This window comes from Labeo rohita, chromosome 1 (genome assembly GCF_022985175.1).
Source record: "Labeo rohita strain BAU-BD-2019 chromosome 1, IGBB_LRoh.1.0, whole genome shotgun sequence".
Lineage (NCBI taxonomy): Eukaryota > Metazoa > Chordata > Actinopteri > Cypriniformes > Cyprinidae > Labeo > Labeo rohita.
In genome coordinates, this window is record NC_066869.1 from 39,060,042 (window position 1) to 39,085,209 (window position 25,168).

Sequence of the window (25,168 nt, forward strand, 5' to 3'; positions counted from 1 at the left end):
CAACTTGTGTACATGTGTTTAGCCCCACAAAGAGATGCTTTAAAATTCATATTTGATGCACCATATTAATGACATACCAAGACAGCACTCCTGGTACAATCATCTCATCAACATGTTCAATAAAAAAAAGATATATAGAGAGAGAGAAATGTAATGGTAAAAAAAAAGGTTTATTTTTACCACATCCCATGTTGATAAGTATAAAATACAGATATACATGAGCAAACATAGTTTATACATGTGTAAAATATCCATTATCCGTTACAAAGATGGAATTGTTTTTGTGAGTTGGCAACAAATGATAAATCAATATTTTCCCTTCTCTTGGAACAATAATTATTTCAAGCAGCAGTGTGTATGGGAAATATGTCAGTGATTAGTGTTTGTTTGTCTTTTTAATTTCTATAATTTGATTTATGTGGTAGAGGTAACAAGTCATTGGTAAACTGTAATGAACAAGGACACTGTTTAATCAGAGAAACCATAAAGTACACTACATTTGGCACTCCATGTTGTGCAAATCTCCTGAGTTTTTGAGAAGGTAGGACACACGCTCTTTTTGTCTCACAAACATACATCCTTTTAACCGTAATACTTTCAGCTAAAGATATAAAGGATAAAACACAGTATCAAAAAAGAGATAAAGACAGAGTCCACAGAAAGTAAAAAAAAAAAAAAAAAAAAAGTAAAACAGTACCAGAGCATTCATGATATTAAAACGTAAAACCGTAATTTTTTGCCTCAAGACTGGATGTTTCAGCATGTTTTGTAGACCTTGATGGAAGACCTTTTATTTTTATCTGTTGGAAGTCTGAAGTTCTCTCCCCTTCTCATTTGATTTCAGTTTCATAACTGCAGACATCAATACCTTAATTAAACCAAAATTAGTCCCGAGACTTTCAGAACTCTTCCATAGCATAATTTAGGAAATTCTATAATCAATCACAATCCATCATTGTGCTTCAAAATGTCATTCATTAACCCAAACCAGTTGACTGAACTAAAATTTAACAGAATCTGGCCTTAGCATTTTGGCATTCATTCTGAGGGCTTTGCTGAGTCCACAGAGGTATCTTGGCGCAGTCACATGCTCTTCTTTTCTTCTTTCTGCTCTTCTCAAATAATAGCCAAGTTCTATTCCTGTATCATGTGTGAGTTTTAGTCTCTGCACAGATGTTCAGAGATCTGCTGATTTTCAACAACTAAAAATATCCAAATAATCTCTTTCACAATGAAGAGCACCTCCTAAAATTTGTAGGAAAGAGATATACTTTCAAATCTTAACCAGGATCTTCTTCCTGTAGAGCAGATAGGCTATGATCACCCAAATAGAGGTGGCCACAAGGTTCTGTGCCAGGTGCTCTGCGTGTGATTGACTATTGGTCATTTTCCAACGAAAAGGGAAGTATTCCTCAAACACTTCATGACCCACGTACACCAAAATGGAATTCACACCTGCCAAATAAAAGGTAACCTTAAAAACAATTCATAAGACAAACAAGTATGGGGAATAGCGATAATTAGCATAAACTAAGGCTGCATGACAATATATTAATATATGTGACCCTGGACCATAAAACCAGTGATTATTTTTTTGAAATTGAGATTTGTACATCATCTAAAATAAATAAGCTGTCCATTGATGTATGGTTTGTTAGGATAGGACAATATTTGGTTGAGATACAACTATTTGAATATCTGGAATCTGAGGGGTGCAAAAAAATAAAAAATAAAAAAATAAAAATACTGAGACGCCTTTAAAGTTGTCCAAATGAAATTCTTAGCAATGCATATTACTAATCATAAAATACTGATATATTTTCATGGAACATTCATGGATCTTTACTTAATATCCTAATGATTTTTTACATAAAAGAGAAATCAATCATTTTGACCCATACAATGTATTGTTGGCTATTGCTACAAATACACCAGTGCTACTTAAGACTGGTTTTGTGGTCCAGGGTCATATATACATATATAACGGCACAGGCATTTTAAGGTAATTCTATTGCCCCCTTGAGTACTGAGGTTTGTTACTGTCACAATAATAACTACTTTTATCCAAGGTATAAGAGAAACAAATTTTGGGTGCAGTCATGAGTTTAGGTACATTCATTCTGACTGTGGGACCCAGGTATTAAAGGAGAACTCCACTTCCGGAACAACAATTTACAAATAATTTACTTACCCCCTTGTCAGCCAAGATGTTAATGTTTTTTTGTCTTCAGTCATGAAGAAATTATGGTTTTTGAGGAAAGCATTTCAGGATTTTTCTCCATATAATGGACTTCATTGGTGCCCCGATGTAGTTTAAATGCAGCTTCAAAGGGGCTTTAAACGATCCCAGCCGAAGAAGAAGGGTCTTATCTAGCGAAACGATTTTTTTTGGAAAATAAAAATTTGCATACTTGAGCACAAAAGCTTGTGTAACACTAGCTCTAGGATGCGCATCCACAACGCTACGTACTGTTGAATCACGTCGAAAGGTAAAGCGGAATGTAGGTGGAACTACAGACCCAGTGTTTACAAAGCAGAAATTGCAAGTAAGTCAAACGCTGTTTACAAACAAAGAGGTACAACGATGTTGGACGATTCTGAAGTTCAAGGAGAAAATAAGATGGATGGACTTAGACGTAATTCGTAGCGTCGTGGACGCGCATCCCAGAGCCTGTGCTTAAAAAGTATAAAAATGTTTATTTTTCAAAAAAAAAAAAAAAAAAGACAGTTTCGCTAGATAAGACTTTTCTTCCTCGGCTGGGATCGTTTAGAGCCTTTTGAAGCAGCATTTAAACTACGTTTTGGAAGTTTAAAATCAGGGCACCAATGAGGCCCATTATATGGAGAAATCCTGAAATGTTTTCCTCAAAAAACATAATTTCTTTACGACTGAAAACAGAAAGACATGAACATCTTGGATGACAAGGGGGTGAGTAAATTATTTGTAAATTCTTGTTCTGGAAGTGGAGTTCTCCTTTAAAACTTGTATGGCTTAATATAACATAAATGATGTCTCTTTCTGAAATATGATGTAGAAAACCCATGAAAGATTTAGACTATTTACAAAATCCACATAGTTTTATACATATTTTTGACCATGGGGGGCGCCATTATTTTGACAACATGAAATGGTTGCATTCTGTGAGCTACTGGCACCACCTGTTGCTATTTTTACCGCAACAACTCAGAAAATAAAACACTGACACGATTTCCACAGCTACTGAAAAAGCTTACAGCTGGCGATGAATATTAGCTTAGGCTTAAACCAAATGCCCTACCAAGGATTTTTCCCTACAATGAGTCTAAATGCCCCCGATTTTGAGTAAAAGTCAGAGGGAATCCTCATCAGGATGGTATCTAGCGTTTCTTGTTTCTGCCGTTTGTAAGCTCTTTTAGTGGTGGTTTACTAAAAGCCTCAAAGACATCAGGGCTAAAGTGGAGAGAACAAAGACGCAGGTCTTTAGGAAGTTTTATTCGCCCACAGGCATCTTCCCATTGTTTTCTTCTCTTCTTATCGCTAGGAAAGTAGTGAAGACTTGCATTGCTTCTCATTGCCCTTTAATTGAAAATTACAGCAAAAGCTGCAATGTGGCATGGTATCAGTGTTTTATTTTCAGATTTGTGTATTCCTAGCTGTGTTGTTGGTAAAAATAGCAACAGGTAGTGCCAGTAGCTCAACGAGTGCAACCATTTCACCTCAGCGAAATAATGGCGCCAACCATAGTTCAAAATATGTATAAAATAAGGTTTTTTTTTAAATGACGTAAATCTTTCATGGGTTTTCTACTACATACTTCAGTAAGAGACATCATTTGTTATATTAGATCATAAGCCATTCATTTTAAAGAGCTTACCAGGATAGAAGAAGGGAGCTCCAGACCACCACTTCTTTACATCCACCATGTAGTAAAAAACCCCCAGAGTCACAAAGGCAAAACAGCTAAGAGTCGTAACATAGGATAAAGACCTGAAAGTCACACAAGACAGAAGCCATGAATCATACAGCATACAATACATTCCTCTTCTAATCAGTAAGCAAATCTGGTATTATACTTCCTGCTTCTGAAAGTGATGTGCATGTTTTCACGTATGAAGAAAGACCTGAAAATGTGTGAGTGTGTAAAAAGAATAAAACTGGAGAAATATGCAAGGGAGCCTGAGTTTACCACAGGTTTTTGTTGATAGGGATGAAGCCGTCATTTCTGGAGCACTTGGTCAATACAGCTGAGATTATTCCCTTAATGCACAGACAGACAGCAAGAGATTTCCACAATTTTAAACCTCAAACAAAGCTTTATACAAATATTGATTCATTGTGTGACTTTTAAATTATATACGAATACTATGCCAGTTCAGCCAGTTTTTGTAAAACAGATAGAGACACAAAAAAACAACATTAAATGCATCCCTAATAACTTTAACAAACACTATTACACCACTCTGAAGTACTTAATTGTGTTTGGTCATTCACAGGATTTTGTGGTGAAATATTTTTTGTATTTTGGCTGTTAAACTGTATAATTGACCGTTGTGGCAATTGTACAGTGTCAGTTTTAGGTCTCTCTGGGCTCTCTTTCTTCTCACATAATAAAGTCAGTTCAGTTTATTTCATGCTGATTTATTAAAGTATTGTAAGAAGCCATGTAAAAAGTGGAATAATGAACTCATTATCACAAAATATACCCTTTCACTTTGGAGTCCTGATCACTGTGTTGTATTCTCTTTTATACTAACGACTGGCTAAATATATTATTCTTTAATTAATTCACTACAGGCATATATTATAAATATTAAATATAGTAAAAACTGTAATATTGTGAAATATTACTACAATTTGAAATACAATTTGTTTTGTATTTTAATATATTTCAAAATGTATTTTATTCCTATAACAAAACTGAATATTTAGCAGCCATTCCTCCATCTTCAGTGTCACATGAACCTTCAGAAATCATTCTAATATGCAGATTTGTTGGTCAAGAAATGTTCCTTATTATGAATAATGCTGAAAACAGTTATGCTGCTTAATGTTTTTGAGAAAACTGGGATGCAGTTTTACAGGATTCTTTGATAAATAGATCAGAAGTTTAAAAGAACAGGATTTCATTCAAATATGTCTTGCTGAATAAAAAGTATTGCTTATGTATTTTTACCCAAAACTTTTGAACATTGGTGTATAATTGTAATTTTAATGAAAGTTATTATATAAAGTGTTAGCAAAAACAAACAAGAATCAAACAGTAAGTAAACCTACAAGTATGAATCCCCAGATGAGAAATCGTGTTATTATGTGCCTGTGTTGGTCTCTGTAATGCAGCAGAATTTTCCCTGCCTGAAACACACAAAATAAACAAAAAACTGATGCAATAGGGCAGGGCAATTATTAGATGTGATTCCTGTAAGCACTGCAGAACAAAAATAGTGAAGCATGTGACTGCACTGCTGATACTGATACAGTAAGAGGTGGGGGGGGAATCACTGATGCTGCTCTGAGAAGTAAAGAGAAATAAGAAAAAAGTAGCAACAGATCTACTGTATAAGAAAACAGAAGTCTATTTAATGAACTCACCTGAAGACCCAAAAATGCCATTAAGATGGAGTTGATGCTTCCCAAAACACCCTCAGGGTCAAAGGGAATCACAGACTGGTATACAACCTGGATACAGGCACACAAAAACACAACGGGTGATTCAGTGAGCACTTAAGTAGGTAAACAGTCACATATGTCTGGCAGAATGACAACCAGATCTTATAGTTTTGGTCTCTGATTACCCGTGATGAAGGCGTCTGGTAAATATGGTTTTCTCCCAGCAGCCAACGATCGATGTAACCTGCAGCTCCACCAGTGCAATTTTGGTACTGACCAAAGTCACCAATGCCCCCTGGACCCAAATAACCACTGCAGCAGAGACAAGAAGAAGTAAAATATAGTAATTTCCACGCAGAATGTGCATAATGAATAGCAAATAGATAGACATGAGTCATGCTATTCAAAACACTCTTATTTGCATATTCATTTTAATTTTCGTATCCCATATCTATCCAATTTAACTAATTACAACCGACTAATAATATTAGGTGAACAATGTGAGTCTGAATGAATTAAATACATTTCTTTATAATTTAACAGGAAAAAAACAATTTTTTAAAAATGCTAACAATCTGTTTTGCATTTCTTTATGGTATCTAACTGATATTTATGCAAATTGCCTGTAATTTTAACAAGGCAGAAAAAGGGTATATTCTGCAGAGGGTTCCCTTAATGATTGCAAATAAGACAGGGGATATGGGGACAGACTTTTAGGCAGCTTTTAGTAAATGATACACTCATATCATGAGTAAGACTGTACTAACGTTGGGCAATCTGGGACTGGGAGAAGGAAGGTCAAACACAACCATATTATCTCTAAGCCAATCGCAAACAGCCATGCGGGCCAGTAGAGGCAGACGTCATGCACCGAAAACCAGCATGTTTCCTGGAAACAACAAGATGATGGACAAATTCAATTATCATTACAATTAAAAATAATTACTGTGAGAGATAATGCCAGTTTGAGTGCATGCTGTCCTTAAAGCAAAAGCCGGACATACAGTACAAATTACAAAAAAAAAAAAAAAAAAAAAAAAAAAACACACCTTTTGAAATTCAAGTTTGAAATAATTAATTTCAGTATGTCTCATATGCTCATGAAGGCTGCAGTAATAATACAGTAATATTGTGAAATATCATTACATTTTAAAAGAGGTATTTGAATATATTTTAAAATGCATTTTATTTATTTGATGCAAAGTTGAAATTTTAGCATCATTACTCCAGTCTTCAATGTCACATGATCCTTCAGAAATAACTCTAATAAGCTGATTTAGTGCTCAGTTATTAATAATAGTTCCTATGATTATTAATATTAAAACAGTTTTAAGACATTTGTAAAAATAAATAAATAAAACATTACACAGGGCTTCTTTAATGAATGGACAGTTTAAAGAACAGCATTTACTTTAAAACAGATTTTTAATGTTTTTTAAATAATTTTCATCAGCTCACCAAGCATTTATTTGATCCAAAGTACAGCAAAAACAGTAAATTTTGAAATATTTTAACTATTTAAAATAACTGTTTTCTATTTGAATATATTTTAAAATGTTATTTATTCCTGTGATTTCAAAACTGAATTTTTTTGCATCCTTACTCCAGTCACATTATCCTTCAGAAATCATTCTAGCATTCTGTTTTGCTGCTCAAAAAACATTTTTTTTTATGTTGAAAACAGCCAAGAAGAATTTTTCAGGTTTTTTTTTTTTTTTTTAGATGAATAGAAGAACAGAAGAACAGCATTTATTTGAAAGAGTCCTTTGTAGTAATATAAATGTTTTTATTATCACTTTTGATCAATTTAAAGCATCCTTGCTAAATAAAAGTAAATGCATGCATGCATGCATGCAAAAAAAACAAAAAAAAAACATTAAAAACATTACTGTTCAAAAACTTTTAACTGGTAGTGTAAATGTGATTTTTGATTCATTTACATTTTTTTTTAACTTGGTAGTGTATGTACAGTTCTCCCAAAAATATTAAGCAGTGAACACTGATTTCAACATTGATGATAATAACACTAAGAAATGAAATTTCCTGGGCAGAAAATCAGCATAAATGATTTCTGAAGGATTTTGTGACACTGAAGCCTGAAATAATCCCTGCTGAAAATTTAGTTAAATTGACGGAATATTTTACAATATTACAGTTTTTCCATTGTTTATGTTTACAAATGGATGAATCAAATATTATCTTACTCATTAAAGCGACAAAACTGTAAAACACAGCTGAGTATGTTAGTCTGTAAAATATTTTTATGATTAACATGTCACATGTGGAGAAAGACAGTGTGACTCACACTTGACAGGTTAGTAAGTCGGTCCCGGGCAAAGGCAAGATCCAAGATAGCGACAACGAGATACGTAAATCCCAGACGCTGTAATACGCCAGGAATACGTAGAGAATCCCAAGACACTATACAGATACATAAAAACATGCATGAAACATCATCACTTTTATTTTTAACATTAAAAATTATTGACATTATATATGGAAATATTGAGTATATGGAATATGAGGTATTCTCATTAAAAGCGCATTTTATTGGAAAAGTCGTTGTATATTTGATATGCACTTCCAAGTCATATATATTTGATATGCAAGTCAAGTCAATATTCAGTATTTAATTAATGATCAGCACTGTTGATCAATTCTTTTGTAAGAAAATATATATATATTTTTTTAAGTTACAGAAATAGACTAAAAAACCACAAATCCTCCAATTTTGATTTCACGGGGACTGCTGCATGTAGTCTAACAATGAGAAACTTAATTTGTATCAGGTTTCATATTGATGTAGTTCATAATGCTGCATTTCATATATAAATCAATGTAGAATTTATACAGGACTACAGGGACTGAACTAGAGATTTGCTTTGTAGGGTTTAAGAAGAAACAGAAGGAATATGTGTTACAACTCACAGGGTCCTTGGCAGTAGTTAGGATTGATGATGATGACTCCAATAAGAAAGAGCTGTAAGCTCCTCCAGAAAATCTTCCACAGCAGATGAGTGCGTTTGAGACCTCTGCGCAATGAACCGCTCAGGGACAAAGTAATAGACGTACCCATAATGAACACAAACCTGTGAAGAAAAAAAATAGACACCCGTTTCAGAAAGTGCTACTTTTTGACATGATTTCCAACACAGAGATAAGGCATCAACTACAAAAATAATTGTGTGAAAACTAATTCCTCTTCAACATGAGCAGCACACATTTGTCTGCAGTCTTCCTCATGTTATGATCCCATTTCCCACTGGTTTCCTTTCTGTCTATATTGGAGATGCACAAACCAGTACCCATGGGCCAAAGTTGGTGGTCTAAATAGAAGGTCAATATGGGCCATAGAATGCACAGTTTCAAAGTAGATTAACTGGCTGTAGTGTTGTTTTTTGGAGAAACAAGTATGTGAACTTGTTTCATAAATATCTGTGAATGTATAAAGATGTTTTTATACTTTGGTACAGTCAAAAAAAATTAAATACAGCACCTTTAAACTAGCACTGCTGCAGACACTTCTTCAGAAAACAAGGTTATTGGGTTTAGTTCAGCTGTGAAACCAGTTTATGCTGACTCTGACTCTGATATGCCACTGGCACTTCGTGCCACAGTGATAAGCGCCCATGCTTGGCTCAGGTATACTATAGCTTATGCCAGCGCTGATGTGGCTTGCAGATCAATCAAAGCACAGTACAGAAATATAAAGCTGTATTACAATACTCCTATAAAGAAACAGCTCAAGCAGAATATAAAAAGGCTGCTCTATATGCATGTAGTTTAAGGAATGAGTCATTTGTGAGGTCACATTGACTTACCAAGGAAACACGAGATCGGCCACTGTGAGCCCTGCAAGAGGAAGAACACATCAGATATCACTTCCTGCTGTCAAACCATGGCCTATTACATTTATAACAAGTGCTTTTCAGACATATTCTAAATATATACACCGTTGGCCAAAAGTTTGGAATAATTCAGACATTTTAATGTTTTAAAGTCTCCAATGCTTCCCAAGGCTTCTTTACTATTTAAAATAAGTGTTTTGATATATTTTAAAATGTAATTTATTCCTGTAATGGCAAAGCTGAATTTTTAGTATCATTACTCAAGTCTTCAGTGTCACATGATCCATCAGAAATTGCTGAGAAAACATTTCTTATTACCAATGTTAAAATCATTTTGTTATACTAAAGACATTTATTATGAGGTCAAAAGTTTACATACACCTTGTAGAAATGTAACTTATTTTGTCTTCTGGGAAACATTTTAGTATTTTATGTAGCTTCTGAAGGGCAGTACTTAAAAAAAATATGATATTTAGGCAAAATAAGAAAAATGTACACATCTTCATTCTGTTCAAAAGTTTACACCCTTGGCTCTTAATGCATCGTTTTCCTTCTGGAGCATCAGTGAGCATTTGAACCTTCTGTAATAGTTGCATATGAGTCTCTCAGTTGTCCTCAGTGTGAAAAGATGGATCTCAAAATCATACAGTCATTGTTGGAAAGGGTTCAAATACACAAAAATGCTGAAAAACCAAAGCATTTGTGGGACCTGAAGGATTTTTCTGAAGAACAGCAGGCAGTTTAACTGTTCAGGACAAACAAGGGACTCATGAACAACTATCACTAAAAAAAAAAAAAAAAATTCACAATTGTGGATCATTCAGGTAACAACACAGTATTAAGAATCAAGTGTATGTAAACTTTTGAACTATTATTTTCTTTTGTAGACTATATGTAAATGTCTTTTATGTAAAATATCTTATTTAGGTCAATATTAAATAAAAAAAAAAAAAAAAAAACATCCATTTGGTATAATCCTTCTTGTTTTAGTAAAATAATTCACATTTTGCAGATTCTGCAAGGTGTGTGTAGACTTTTGACCTCAACCGTACATTACATTTTATGAAAAAAAAAATGCTGTTCCCTAAACTTTCTATTTGTCAAAACTTGAATTAAACTTTTTATTCACAGCTTTTACAACAATAGTAAGCACAAAAAACATAAAACAAAAGTTTTCAACATTGATTATAGTGTATTTTTGAGTAAGTAAATACAGCCTTGGTGAGCATAAACATGCAAGCTTTTGGCCATCAATGTAAAATTATTCCTGACCATTGTTACCAATAATAGACACTCCTATCTCTGATACTTAAAAACATGCTAGCAGCTATTATAAAGAAAGAAATTAATTTACCATTCCAACTTTCATGCCTAAAGAACCAGTAACGTCCACCTCCGTAGTTGACAAACACCATAATGACCAGGGCAAGGCTGTGAAGAAAACAGAGCGAGGATCATTTCAGTCTAAAACAGAGATCTGGAATTAAACCAAACCACAATTAATAATGAGAAGACAGCAATACAACACTAAAAATGAAAATAGCTGTAATTAAGCTCCAATCCTTAGGTAAGGTTACCAGCCAACGTAACCTTGTTTTAACAAGTTCAAATTTAATCAGCCTATTTCAGGAAAATAAGAAATAAAATGCAAATTACATTTGACAACCAGCTTCACAGTATGCAAAATAGCAGCTTCAGTGCAAGATCATTTTCACCTGAATTTTTCAATTCCCATCTCAACGCATTGGACCCAAAACAATTAGTGAAAGAGCACCATACCCACGGAAAGTATCCAAACAACGAAGCCTCCGTCCTGTAGAGGAAGGAATTATTGATTCCGTTGAGGCATCTACCAATCTGTTTGGAGTGCCAAGCTCCTGCAGATGAACAGACAAAGAGAGCGAGAGAGTGTAAATTAATGAGAAAAAAAGAAAAGGATGATCATTAAAATTCCTTTTCATTTCTGCAATTTTTTTCCAATACTGGAACCAGCAAGTCAAGCATGATGGCATGGTTGTACTTTGACAAAAATGTTATATTTGGTGCTTTGTGTTTTTTTTAAAGATGTGAATATCATGCATAAACATTTTAAAAGTGCAGAAAGATGTAAAATAAGTGAATAGCAGTCTTACCGAGTTTATCAGCCTTTCTGTGTCCACTGTGCTCCCCAAGCGAAGTAGAAGATTTGTCACCACATCCAGCCTTAAAAATGGAAAAACTCATTTTTACAAGCGTTCAAAATAGAACTGCTAGATAGCGTGCTAAATAGAAGCTGTTCCGGCTTGTTTAAATGTCACAATTATATTTTAAGACGTCTGTACCTTTTAACTGTGCTCCAGATAGCAGATAATGCACCCAGAAAAGCAAATACCAGAAATGCAAACAAAATGGCTGAGGAAAAAAAAGAAAATAAAACACTCATTCACCAAGTTCAGTTGAGTTTAACACATTATTTGCCTGCTTCTTTTTTTCCCTCTTATTTTTCTCCAAGATTAAACAGTGAGGGCAAATTCCAAATTCCTTCAAAAGCCATTGTTATTAGCCACTATTATATTTTTTTTTTTTCTTTTACAGAATTACAGAGTTCTTCATAAACATCTTTTCAAGGCCAAGTATTGGCCCAGGCTAATTAATCCTTTAATATTTGGACATTTTTATTTTCAAACTGCCCACTAGACAGAAATATTAGATACCACATATAAACTGTCGTTCAAAAGTTTGGGATCAGTAAGATATTTAATGCTTTTTAATGAAGTCTATTTATGCTTATCAATTGTTTTGGAATCTGTGTTCAGGATTCATTGATGGAAAAAAGTTTAAATGAACAGTATTTATTCAAAATAGAAATCTTTTTCTAATAATATAAGCCTTTACTATGTCTTTTCATCAATTTAACACATCCTTGCTGAAGAAAATATTAATTTCTTTCAAATCAGGGCTCTACGCTTACTTTTATTTTTAGGAGCACTTGTAAAACTTGTCCAACCAAGTCTTTGCAAAGTGAACATGCAGAGAAGATCAAACACCCTTATAAAAAAAAATGTAAAACAGCAATATAAGGCAATTTTGAAGTTGAGGGAGAACAAGAGATGGGAGTTTTTCGACATACCCTAACTGTCATGAACCGGAAAAAAACAGTTCAGGCAGAGTAAAACAAGACAAGCATTTGACATTAAAAAGTATATAAATTGTATTATTTTTATGAAAATAACCAATCGTTTCATTAGATAAGACCCTTATTCCTTGGCTAGGATCATTTACAACCACATTTAGGATCATTTGAAGCCGCATTTAAACTGCATTTTGGGAGTTTTCCAACTCAGGGCACCATAGAAGTCCAATATATGGAGAAAAATCCTGAAATGTTTTTTTTTTTTTTCAGAAAACATTTCTTTACAACTGAAGAAAGAAAGACTTGAACATCTTCGATTACAAGGGGGTGAGTACATGATATGTGAATCTTTGTTCTGGAAGCGGACTTCTCCTTTAATATTAACTTTTTGTTTATTAAACTGTTGTATTAAATCGATATCATATTTACAAACTCCCTTAATAATCATTAAAATCTGTCACTCAGTTCATCGCGATCTCACAAAGTTCCATTATAATCAACAAAACTCCCTACACTGCACAATGGATCTCTTACCCTTTTCTACACTTTGTGTATGAAAGGATTGGTGAGATATGTCTGTTCTCAAGTTGCAAAAACACGTAGAAAGCTCCCCTCAGTGCAAACACAAATATGCTGACCGGGTCAGTCGCAGTGGTGCTCCTAAACATGTTTTCATCGCCGCATGCAGTAGCAAATGCGACTGAAATGGTCAAACTGTAGAACCCTGGGAAAGAAAAAGTGTACTGACCCCAAACAGCACAACTGTTTCCAACACTGGTAATAAATCAGCATATTTAAATGATTTCTGAAGGATCATGTGACACTGAAGACTGGAGTAATGATGCTGAAAATTCAGCTTTGTATCACAGGAATAAATTCTATTTTAAAGTATATTAAATTAGAAAACTACTATTTTAAATTTGCAATATTTCACACAATTACTGTTTTTCTTGTATTTTAACTAAATAAAAACAGCCTTGGTGAGCAGTAAAGATGACTTTCAAAAACATTAAAAATTTAACTGATCGCAAACTTTTAATCGGCAGTATACATTTTGTCTTTCATTTTTTTTCTGTCTTCAGTTAATAATGTATAAAATAAGACATGTATGTCTCATTATACTATATACTGATATTAAATAAGTCAGGTATTGGCCATTTAAGAATTTACACTAGTTGACCACTAGTAAGAATTAATTTAAAGATTAAAAACCAAAAGGAATCCAAACAAAAAAAATACTGAATTGCACTGTGCAGAATGTAAGGTTGACTCACGCAGGTAGCTGTTAATGGGCTCAGAATCAGTGATCATAGAGCAGCTGGCGCGTGACGGCTCATTCAGGTTCTTCACCCACAGAGAATAGTTCCCCTGCTCCCCAAAGTGGAAGTGAACACTAAAAGAACAAATCAGCTGTCCGATAACAATGCCTTGTCTTGATAATAATAGCCAAAGGAAAAAAACATGGTGAATATGTTTCGGTCTGAAACGCTCATTGTTCTATATTAATTGTTTTAATGCGTAACTCACTTGCATTGCTCCAAGTCTGCAGAGGTGCTGTTAAGCTGCAGTGTCAGTGCATACTGTGTGCCTACAACAAAACCCACCGCAGTGGGGGTCCCAGAAGCTGGCCTTGCAGGTATTATTCCCAACAGCTGGGGCAAACACTAATGCACACGCATGAACAGACAACACACAGATACAGAAGTCCAGTTAGAACAATACTGCAGCATTAAAGGAACAGTTTGTGCAATAATGAAATTTTTTCCGAAAATGTATTCACCCTCAGGTCATTCAAAATGTAGATTTGTTTTTGTTTTTTAATAGGTGAAGATTTTGAGAATTGTAACACTACATCACTTGCTAACCTCTAGCTCTTTTGCAATGAATGGGTGCCGTCAAAATGAGAGATCAAACAACTGTTAAAACATTACAATAATCCACAAGTGATCCACACAGCTCCAGTTCATCAATTAATGTCTTGTCAAATGAAAATCTGCATGTTTGTAATAAACAAATTCACCATTACAACTTTTTTTAAAAAAATTCAAACCATTGCTTCCAGCTAAAATATGATGCATCTATGCATATTTTCTAAATTAGGAGAGAAGTATGCACAAATCAAGCATTGTTTATAAGCAAAAACAGCTCTAAACAAATATGTTGGTATATAATTAGGAGAGAAGTATGCACAAATCAAGCATTGTTTATAAGCAAAAACAGCTCTAAACAAATATGTTGGTATATATGTTGGTATAGGGGGTGGACTTTTTTTCACTGTAAAGCTATATTATAGATTATGAACTCCTATTTTGCCAGAAGCAACTGTTTAAAGTTCAAATGCCTTAATGATAGATTTGCTTCTTACAAACATACAGCTTTTCATTTTACAAAACGTTCACTGATTCGATGTAATGTGTTTTTAATCAGCTGTTTGAACTCTCATTCTGACGGCACCCATTCACTGCAGAGGATGATGTAATGCTACATTTCTCCAAATCTGTTTGCTGAAGAAACAAACTCATCTACATCGTGTTTGGCCTGAGAATGAGTACATTTTAAGCACATTTTCATTTCCTGGGTGAAATATTCCTTCAAGCAGCATTACGCAGGCACATACAATAATGTCATTACCATATAATTACAACAGTATTCAGTATCAAAGCTATTTTTTATGTATAACTAGAACATGAATGTTTGATACCTTATAACAGTGATCAGAAACCACATAAAACATCAAGTCACTGTCGATCTCATTGATAACCGAAAGGGAAGCTTCATCCATCTTCAGCAGAGAAGTTTTGTGGTGAGGGTGTGAGGCTGAAAGCAAAGCCACTTGAGTGTCACCAATTACAAAGAATTTGCAACATAAATACATTCAACCTCACGGTAAGACTTCCACAAACTTGAGACTGAAGTAAAAATCACTCAAAATGCTGTCAATCTAAATAAGATTTTAAATCTCTGATGTCTAAAAAATGCTGTCTAGAAATGTGGTTCACCAGGTTTTGTGACAGTCCACAGAGATTTTCTTTGAAAAACATATAGAAGCATTTCCCAAATATACTCACCACTGTGTAGACTTCAGTTGCTGTCTCTAATTCAATTCAAACTAACTGTAGGTCTCCTAATGAAACTAAATGGTCAGCTGCTTTGGTGCACTCTACTACTGCAGTTTTACAAGAGTGACTCTGTACCTCCTGCAGTCACATGCTTGCACTAATCCGCCTCACAAGAAGCATCATAAAACTGCCCAGATTTGCCAAAGGAGGGAAATTCGAATCCATTAAACCCCTAAATGTTTTGTTGTTGTGGCTTTATGCATAAGAGCGTCATACTATACGGATATGTTAAAGCAAGAATAAAAACGGATAGTATAAAGAAGTCTTACAGACAAAAAATGAAACATAAATATATATTCAGGTGAATCAGAATAAAAAAGATGCTCCAATGTTATAAAAATAAAAAATCGTATAAAGAACAGTTAGCATATGCTAAAAACAGCTAATAGTATAACTAGCCGGCTAGCTGGGTGAGATAACAGTATAACGAAACAAAACGTAACAACGGCATTAAGAAATGAGTTTTATACTTAATATCGATCAGACAGATATAACATTGGTGTTACAGTAAATGACACTCACAGGCAGGTCGATCTGTCATATGAGCTGTACACAGTGCTATCAAAAGCACAATCACTGCACAAACAGTCCATTTGTATTCCCTTTCAGATGCCATAACATCAGATCTCACTGCCTCCTCCTTTCGGTCCTTTTTCGATGTAAAGATTTCCCTTTTTTTCATCACAACATACTTCCGATCCCTCCTTCCTAGTAGCGCAAGTAGTGGAAGAGAGGAGGGTCAAAGTACAAAGTGTAATCGTAGGATGTGTTCGAAAGCTACCGATCGCTGACTACTAGCATTATTTTAGGGGCATCGTATACTCTTTTCGATGACCAATAAAAGTCTAAACGAACTTGTAAACAAATGTTTGAACGCGCTAAAAATGCTCATTAAGAGGTCTGAAAGTTTAGACGCATTCCATGACGCCCACACATGCTGTCTAGGTAGGCAACTCACTAGGTTTCGAAACGCGGCCAATTCCTTACGTTATTATTATTATTATTATTATTATTATTATTATGTAATACATACACAAAAAGAAAGTGGAAGACGTTATGGCAGGACGGACAGAATATGGTTTCGGCAATGGGCAAGAATATAATATAATATAATATAATATAATATAATATAATATATACACTGTTAAACATTTTTTAAGAGGAAGATTTTTCATGTTTTTTATTTGTATTATTTGTCCAAAATACAGCAAAATACGTAATATTGTGAAATAAAATAAAAAATAAAAACGAAAAAAATTTTTTTCTTTTATTTAATGAAATAAAACAAAAAAAGAGGAATTATAGAAATTAATACTTTCATTTAGCAAGGATGCTTTAAATTGCTCAAAAGTGATAATGAAATGTATAATGTTACAGATTTCCATTTCAGATAAATGATGTTCTTCTGAACTTTCTATTTATCAAAGAAACCTGAAAAAGATCTACTCAGCTGTCTTCAACAAAATAATAATAATAAATGTTTTTTTGAGCAGCAAATTAAAATATTAGAATGATTTCTGAAAGATTGTGTGACTGGACTAATGATGCTAAAAATTAAGCTTTGAAATCACAGGAATAAAATACATTTTAAAATATATTCAAATAAAAAACAGTTATTTTAAATAGTAAAATTATTTTAAAAATGTACTGTTTTTGCTGTACTTTGGATCTAACAAATGCAGGCTTAGTGAGCAGAAGAGACGTCTTTAAAAATATTAAAAATCTTACTGTTCAAAAACTTTCGACTAGTAGTGTGTGTGTGTGTGTGTGTGTGTGTGTGTGTGTAAATATATAATTCTTTATTTTCTGACAGTTGACAACATGATATCATTCAGACTCTTTTTTTTATTTTTTAGTTTTTTTTTTTTTTTTGCAATTAAGTAATACATTAGCAACGCAATGACAAAGTGCAGCAGTAACACTGGGATGCAATAGTGCAATAAGAAACAGTTGGTATATGACAATGCCTCAAATTTTAACGGTAGAAAATCAGCACAGCTGTTTGTATGAGCAAGATAGGCGAAATCGCTACAAAAAGTGCTTGGAAAGTAGCCACAACCACCAATGCAGTAAGTGCAAAACATATAAATGTACAGACATAAAAAACAATAGTACCAATACTAAGGAATAGACATATGGCACAAATGAGACAAAAGTCACATGAAAATCCAGCGTCAATTTTCTGAAGGTCTACAAAAGATTAAGGTCAGCATTTCTGTCTTGATTTGGGATACTCACGTATTGTGAATAACATTCTTTTAGGCCTACCCCAAAACACATTGCAAAGGTTTCTTGGTAATTGTTGAAAACTCTGAACGTTATATATATCCAGGGTCAAAATCCCCTGTAAGAGAATCACACAATCATTCTAGAGTCTAAAACACAGTTCATATAAACATTCTTTATTCTCTATTTCAAATTCATTCTAATTAAGTTTTAATAATGAGGTTAGAAACATACTTATGTAAGTACAATCACGGATACTCCAGCCTCGTCAGACCCAGTCACTCATCACACGATCACAATCACAGTTCTGATCCGCTGCACTTGTCACCGCCTCATCAAGTCCTGCTCATATATACACCACCTCCACCACTTGCACGCTATCTGGTCTTGAGTTCACCACGCTACTCCTTACCCGACCCACTTACCCGCTGACTTACCTGAATGTGCCAGTCTTCCTCGTCCATCCTCATCCATCCTCTGCTGCCCATCCTGGGGATAGATACAAAAAACTTGCCTGAGTTAAGTCCAGTTTACAGACTGCTTCAGTATTTTCTGGTTTATGAACAAGGTGTTCTGGGAGTTCCTACATTGCTTTGTGATTGTGTACATTGACATCCTCTTATTCTCCCGGAACCTGGCCAAACATTGCAGTCACGTGGTGCAGGTCCTTCAGAAGCTGAGAATACCATCTTTACCTCAAGCGGGAGAAGTGCAAGTTCCACCACACCACATTTAAGTTCCTCTGATATGTCATCAGTCTCCAGGGCATCCAAATGGACAATAGCAAAGTCCAAGCAATCCAGGACTGGCCCGGACTCACGACCATTAAACTCCAACTGCATATCGGAAAACGCGAGCTGCTTGCCATCAGTGGAGACACTGGCTGGAGGGAGCCATTCACCCATTTGAAGTCCTCCCTGATCACCGTAACTTGGAGTACCTCTAAGAGGCTAAATGCCTAAACCCCCATCAAGCACAGTGGGCTCTATTCTGCACCAGTTTCAATTTCTCTGTGACATACCAACCAGGAACTAAGAATTCTTGAGTCGACGCCCTGTCATGACTTTACCAGCAAACCAAACGTCCTTCTTCTCCGGAAACCATACTCCGGTGTCTGGAGAGCGTCCGGCCCCAATCCAGAACCAGCCCACCAGCCATTCCTGAGTCAAGACCGCCGGCCACAATGCCCGTGACGGTGGATGTTCCAGTGGGGCGTGAGGGTGCTGAGGACAGCAACGCTCACTGCACCGCCGCTGAGGGTGAGCAATGTCTGGATCTGGGACATTTAAATATGGAACAAGATTTGATTGATTTCTCTGAGCATATATATGTGGAACTTCCTGCCTGCCCTGAACTACCTGCCTGCCTGGATTTCCCACCCACCCTCCCTCTGTTATCTCCTCCTATCATCCCAGTTGCCTCAGTCCCACCACTGCTGTCTCCTGACAGCCCCGCTGCTCCGCCGTGGGCCACCATCATGGCTGCGGCCTGGGTCTCGTCTGGCTCCTCCTGCTCCGGGGCCCCCTCTGTCTCCTCCATGGCTCCTCCCTCCGTCGGATCCACCCTGGATCCTTCTGTCTCTTCCCTGGCTCCTCCCTCCGTCAGATCCGCTCTGGATCCTTCTGTCTCCTCCTTGGCTCCTCCCTCCGTCGTCACCACCCTGGACTTTGTTTGTTGTCCTCCTCCTGGGAGTCTGTCCTCCGCCAAAGCCTCCTCCTACACTCCTTTGTTTTTGTTTTGTTCTACGCGCGAGGTCGCACCTTCCAGGAGGGAGGAGTAATGTCACACCCCTGTCGACTGTTATGTAAGCCTATCTGTAGGGGCATTACCTATAAGATATAACATTATTGAGTTAAATTTAAATTAAACTCGATAATCATTTTTTAAAAATTAAGCGATTACAAAAGTTAATAATATTCTAATATTGTTAATCATCCCTTTGAAGACACATTTTAACAAGCAAGTTTTTAATCATCTTTAGATCAGTAAATCAGTTTCCCATAATTTTACCAAGTCACCATAAAAATAAAGATTAAGAATTATCCTTTCTATTCCAACTACTTTTTGCTATGAAAAAATAATGTTTCAGAAATATTTGGCTTACTTACTCGATTCAAAGAGCAGAATGGTGAATGAAATGCACAACAAGAGAAAACCAGCTGACTGCATGTTATAATGGTAAATAAATTCCTGCAAAATATAAAGTAAATATAAGATCATAAAAAAATGATTTCCAGCTTACAGCCCACCTTATTATTTGTCTCTGAACATCTGCTATACAGTATGCTTCATAAACAACAGTAGGTTTAATCCTCTATCATTTTAAAGTAGTAGCAGTAATAATAATAGCTTAAAACTGTGTCAACAAAATCAATTTCAGAGAGCCCAGTATGTTGGATTTCTTACTTAGGTGGAGATCTGATGAATGTCTGATGAAGTTTGGGTTTACATTAGAGGAAAAACTTTATAAGGTAAGCTGATTTATCTTCAGCGTTTGTGGTCTATTTTCACAAACTGCAACAATTAACCAACAGTGTTGGGGAGTAACTAGTTACATATAACGGAATTACATAATTTAATTACAAAATAAATGTAATTGTAATTAGTTACAGTTACTGAGAAAAGTGTGTAATTAAATGACAAGTGGCTGTGCTTTAAATTAAATTAATACACAGCTCTGTGGAATGCTTGATTTGTCAGTCATGACATTCAAAGGTATGTTATTTTCCAGTAACAACTGGTAAAAGCTAATAACACAGACTCATCTGGGCAACTTAAGTCAGCGCTATACGCTTGCTAGTTTTTCTTGATGGAAGTTTTGCGTTTGGTTACCTAATAAAATATTAATGCTTAATTTAATATTACGTGTACAGTTTCTTAATTCTGTAATCCTGGTATCATAAACTCATTCTCTTGTTTCATACAAATGCGGCTGCTGCTATTTTGTTTTGCACACTATAATGGATTATAAGATAACTAACCAATTTAATTATTTACTTAATCATTTATGTAGTGAAATGTTGTGTAATAAAAGTGGTATTGCACCGTATCCTTTCTTCATGGAAGCTCTGCGTTCAAATATTTCCAATTCAGATCAGTGTTTTGTGTCTAATTATTTACTTTTGAGGCAAGCAGCTGTGTAATAAGTTGGATAATGTACATCCAGCCCGTTGTTATGGCAAAATAAAGATGTATATTATCCCTTACTTATTATAATATTAATTCACTGATGAAGGATTTTGAAAGTTTGACAGTGCAATTGAGGCTTCATCTAATTAAATTCTCACTTGGCACGACTTTCCAGAACAGAAATCTGAGCACTGAATAAACCCAAGTTATAAATACTCGGTGCATTTTTTCAACAACATTTTTTTTATGGATTTCTCTTTTTATCATTCCATAAATCAGAAAATACTGTCAACAGCCAGAAAAAGAAAATTCACCATGTTGTATGAACTCAGGCAAATGATTTATAAGCAAACCCCTTTTCAAAACATTTAGAATACTAATAGAAAGAGGAGATTTCTGTCACATTCCACAAGCAAAAAAAAAAACATTTTAAGAAAACAGCCTTCAAAGATATGTATTACAAAATAAATCTATGGATGTATAATACATTAAGTAAAAGTAGATGCAAGAAAATAAACCCTTAAAGTGTATTTTGGAGGATTTCTGAAACAACACATTTTCAAAAGTGAAAAAAGCTCAAAAATCTCAAAATTGACCAATGCATGAAAAATATGTTTTGTAATACTTCTTACACACATTCACTATTAACTAAGATTTTTTCCCAAGTCAAAGCTATATTGGTCCTTTAACAAGTCCACAAAGTCCCAATTTGCTTATTGATAGTATGCAAGGTAGTTGTTTGTTTATGTTTAGGTATCGTTAGAGTTAACAGATGTAGAATATGGTCATGCAGAATAAGCCATTAATATGTGCTTTAAAAGTACTAAAAAGATCCAGTGTGCTAGTTATATGCATGCTAAAAAGCAACTAGTTGTGTAAAAGTGTTCTAAAACATTGTGTAAATGTTTTTGCCTTCATATGATGGTTTAGTGCCATGTATTTAGTCCTTAAGCCGAAAAGAAAAAAAACGGAGAAAATAACGTGATAGAATGTACACATGCCCATGCTCACTCTTACAGGAAAAATGAAGTGGACTGTGCTGAAAAAGAGCATATACGTACCTTTTTTCTTTCCATGTTTATTAAGAAGCTCTTTGTAACAGTGTCTGGTTGCTCCTTCATCGTAATAGCTGTAGGAGCATTATCTATAAGAAATAACATTGTCAAGTTAAATTTCAATTAAACTTGATAATCACTTGTTTTAAATTTCTACAATTTAAACAATTGATTAAACAAATTAATAATCTTCTAATACTGTTAATCATCCCACTGAAGACACATTATGAGCCATTAATATGCCATTAATAAGCCTTTAATATGTGCTTTAAAAGTACTAAAAAGATCCAGTGTGCTAGTTGTATGCATGCTACAAAGCAGCTAGCTGTGTAATAGTGTTTCCTAATTTAAAATGTTACCTAATGTTTTTGCCTGTACTGTTTTGACTTCATATGATGGTGTAGTGCCATGTATTTAGTCCTTAAGCCAAAAAAAAAAAAAAAAAGAGAAAATAATGTGGTCTACGATTAATTAACTCATACCATGATCAACTAGAAGTTGGTTTTCATGTAAACTGGCAGAGGAGTAAAAATGTAGGTCAATATGTAAATGATTTCAGACATTTATATAACATGACATCACTTTTTGTGAATTATAATTATTTAATTTCTTTAGGTCTACTTTGGGGTCTACCTATGATTTGAAAACCACTGCATTAAAAAGCAACAGGAATGGAATGCAAAAAAATCTAGACAGATAAATACAGTTGACTTGATTTTGTAATGTGTGATAAGTTATGTAAAGTGGTGCAGTGTGCACCAAAATCAACAACAGCAATTGCAACTGCAAATCACAACATGCGAATTTAACACTTAAAAGTGTGAACACATCATAAGCCCATGATGGGCCCCAATGTAAATCGAATTTAACTGTGTGGAAAATTACCAATGCAAGAGCAAGCAGCGCACAAGTGTACTATTTTCTAAGCTGAAAAAAAAAAAAAAAACTACCAAATATATGTATTCATTTGAATTTAGCAAACATGCATGCTTGGTTTAATATTCATTCTACTTAAGGCATGTTTCCAAATGGCTTAGACTACACGACTTCACGAAGCGAACAAAATGTTAACATGCTGGTCTGAGAAATGTTTGGACATCCCTGGTGCTCTAAAGCTATTGGAAATGAAGGGGACACTGAAAATAGTGGAGAAGTATAAAAATTTCAAAAGTAAGTGAGCTGTTTCCATAACTAGAGCAGCATTTCTATATTCCACTGGGACGGAGGAATCCTTGAAAAACATCATCCTCCCTGAGCAGCTCTGTTCTTCAAAGAACTCCAGCTCATTGAAACTGCCTTCGGGGGCAAGTTCCTCGATTTTAATTCAGGCGAGTTCCTCAAAATGTTAGATATTCTATTACATCAGCCAGTACCTTGGTATAACTTTAGTAAAGACCATGGGATTTCTAACTGGGGTACTGGGGGGGTGCTAGGGGCTCTGTGGAAATTTGAAAATAAAGACTCTACAAAATGTATATTAACAGTAAGAAATAAAAAACTAATTTGTATGTAGTTTCAAGAAGAAAAACTTTCTAGTGCAAACCATGAAATACAAAGCCAAGATTGCAATGGGAAACAATGTAGTGGCTGGACATAACAACTAGGCTGGCATCACATCATCATATAATCATAAACTACATTGAAATAAATATTGATTGGCTCATTAAACATTCATGGACTTCATGATGAAACTATCAGATGCTGTGTTTAGCATCTTAAGTTAAAATGCAGTTAAAATGATAAAAGGAGAAGTTCACTTCCAGAACAAAAATGTACAGATAATTTACTCACCCATTTGTCATCCAATATGTTCATGTCTTTCTTTCTTCAGTCGATAAGAAATCATGTTTCTTGAGGAAAACATTTCAGGAATTATCTCCATATAATGGACTCCAATGGTGCTCCCAAGTCTTAAGTTCCAAAATGCAGTTTAAATGCAGCTTCAAATGGCTCTAAACGATCCCAGCCAAGGAAGAAGGGTCTTATCTAGCGAAACGATTGGTCATTTTCAAAACAAATTAATACAAACATTTTATATAATTTTTAGCCTCAAATGCTCCTCTTTTATCATTACACATTGTTGTTTTACAGTTTTTGTTTTTTTTTTTTTTTTGTAAAGGGCGTTTAATCTTCTTTGCATGTTCATTTTGTAAACACTGGGTTGGTACTTCTGCAGCGATGAAGGAAGATTTTGAAGTTGGGTAAGCAATCGTGACAGGAGTTTTTCAACATACCCTAACTGCACCGGTAAAGAGTTCACGCAGACTTAGACAAGACGAGCATCTGAGGTTAAAAAGTTTTGCTGGATAAGATCCTTCTTCCTCGGCTAGGATTGTTAAGAGTCATTTGAAGCTGTATTTTGGAAGTTCAAACCTGGGGATAAAGTCCACTATAGAGGGTATGCATTGACGTCACTTTCCCACCAGGACACGCCCCCTCAGCCGGACTGACTGGCAAAAGAGCCTTCAGCGTGAATGGATTTAATAGGGAAGATAGGAAAACACTAGTAAAACAAACGGTAATCAGTTTAAACTAAAAATTGCTGAACTTGATTTAATGTTCCTAACAAATATCCAGTGGTCAATAGATATTGATGCAGCCAGAAATCGTGTTTTCTAACACTTATGTGTCTGATTTTGACTCTGGGGAAAATAAATAAAGCAAATTTGCCTGTAAAATAATTTTGTGAATACAAAATCATATCGTCCAGCTGAAAAAAGTACATCGTTTTTGTCAGTGTTTATTTAAAAACATCCAGTTATGCAGGATTTAATATGGTAAATATTTAGTTTATGACTTGTCAATACAATATATTATAAAACAATATAACATATTAACATGAAATAACTGCAAATCCGTGTTTCGCTACCTGGAGACCATTTGTTTCTTTGAATTGCAGCAATTAATTTGCTTCTCTTTTCAGTAGCTTTCAGCAGTCTGTAAAAATATACCTTAGGTTTCTTGTCAAATCACTTTGTACAGTCAATCGCAAAGCTCGTTCTGGTTTTAGAGGTTTTGTGTGTTCTGTCGCAGCATTCGCGCTTAAACCAATGCTGCCACTCAGTCTTTTTGCCACTCAGTGGGCGGAGCCG

At 34.9% G+C, this 25,168-nt stretch overlaps 1 protein-coding gene and 1 long non-coding RNA gene across 4 annotated transcripts; both read right to left on the reverse strand.

Annotated features, from left to right (window-relative positions):
* Nucleotides 1-151: 151 nt before the first annotated feature.
* Nucleotides 152-19,223, reverse strand: hgsnat (heparan-alpha-glucosaminide N-acetyltransferase). Of its 3 annotated transcripts, XM_051114040.1 has the most exons (20): nt 18,480-19,223; nt 18,330-18,381; nt 16,189-16,374; nt 15,249-15,364; nt 14,075-14,211; nt 13,822-13,940; nt 11,757-11,826; nt 11,568-11,637; nt 11,215-11,312; nt 10,790-10,866; nt 9,409-9,439; nt 8,516-8,676; nt 7,893-8,008; nt 6,355-6,476; nt 5,773-5,899; nt 5,570-5,656; nt 5,255-5,332; nt 4,167-4,237; nt 3,855-3,967; nt 152-1,455 (listed from the first exon to the last, which is right to left on the reverse strand). In XM_051114040.1, exons 1-20 carry the CDS (start codon nt 18,795-18,797, stop codon nt 1,274-1,276), a joined length of 2,331 nt encoding a protein of 776 aa, XP_050969997.1. In that variant the 5' UTR covers nt 18,798-19,223; the 3' UTR covers nt 152-1,273. The 3 variants fall into 3 exon arrangements, with proteins under 3 accessions (XP_050969997.1, XP_050970006.1, XP_050970014.1); XM_051114049.1 differs by lacking the exons at nt 18,330-18,381; nt 18,480-19,223 and adding an exon at nt 17,905-17,972; XM_051114057.1 differs by lacking the exons at nt 16,189-16,374; nt 18,330-18,381; nt 18,480-19,223 and adding an exon at nt 15,616-16,147.
* Nucleotides 19,224-19,300: 77 nt separating this feature from the next.
* On the reverse strand, nt 19,301-24,399 carry LOC127167837 (uncharacterized). The gene is made up of 4 exons (XR_007828033.1): nt 23,868-24,399; nt 22,083-22,165; nt 20,001-20,082; nt 19,301-19,721 (listed from the first exon to the last, which is right to left on the reverse strand). It is a non-coding gene; the product is annotated as an uncharacterized LOC127167837 (long non-coding RNA).
* Nucleotides 24,400-25,168: the final 769 nt, after the last annotated feature.

Excerpts from the sequence above, each read along its gene's own strand:
- hgsnat (XM_051114040.1), bottom strand. The coding sequence starts at position 18,797 with ATGGGTGAATGGCTCCCTCCAGCCAGTGTCTCCACTGATGGCAAGCAG. Across the intron at positions 15,365-16,188 it reads TATGACAGATCGACCTGCCT|CCTCACACCCTCACCACAAA; the intron begins GTGAGTGTCATT and ends CTTTGCTTTCAG. Across the intron at positions 6,477-7,892 it reads GACTTACTAACCTGTCAAGT|GAAACATGCTGGTTTTCGGT; the intron begins GTGAGTCACACT and ends TGTTGTTTCCAG.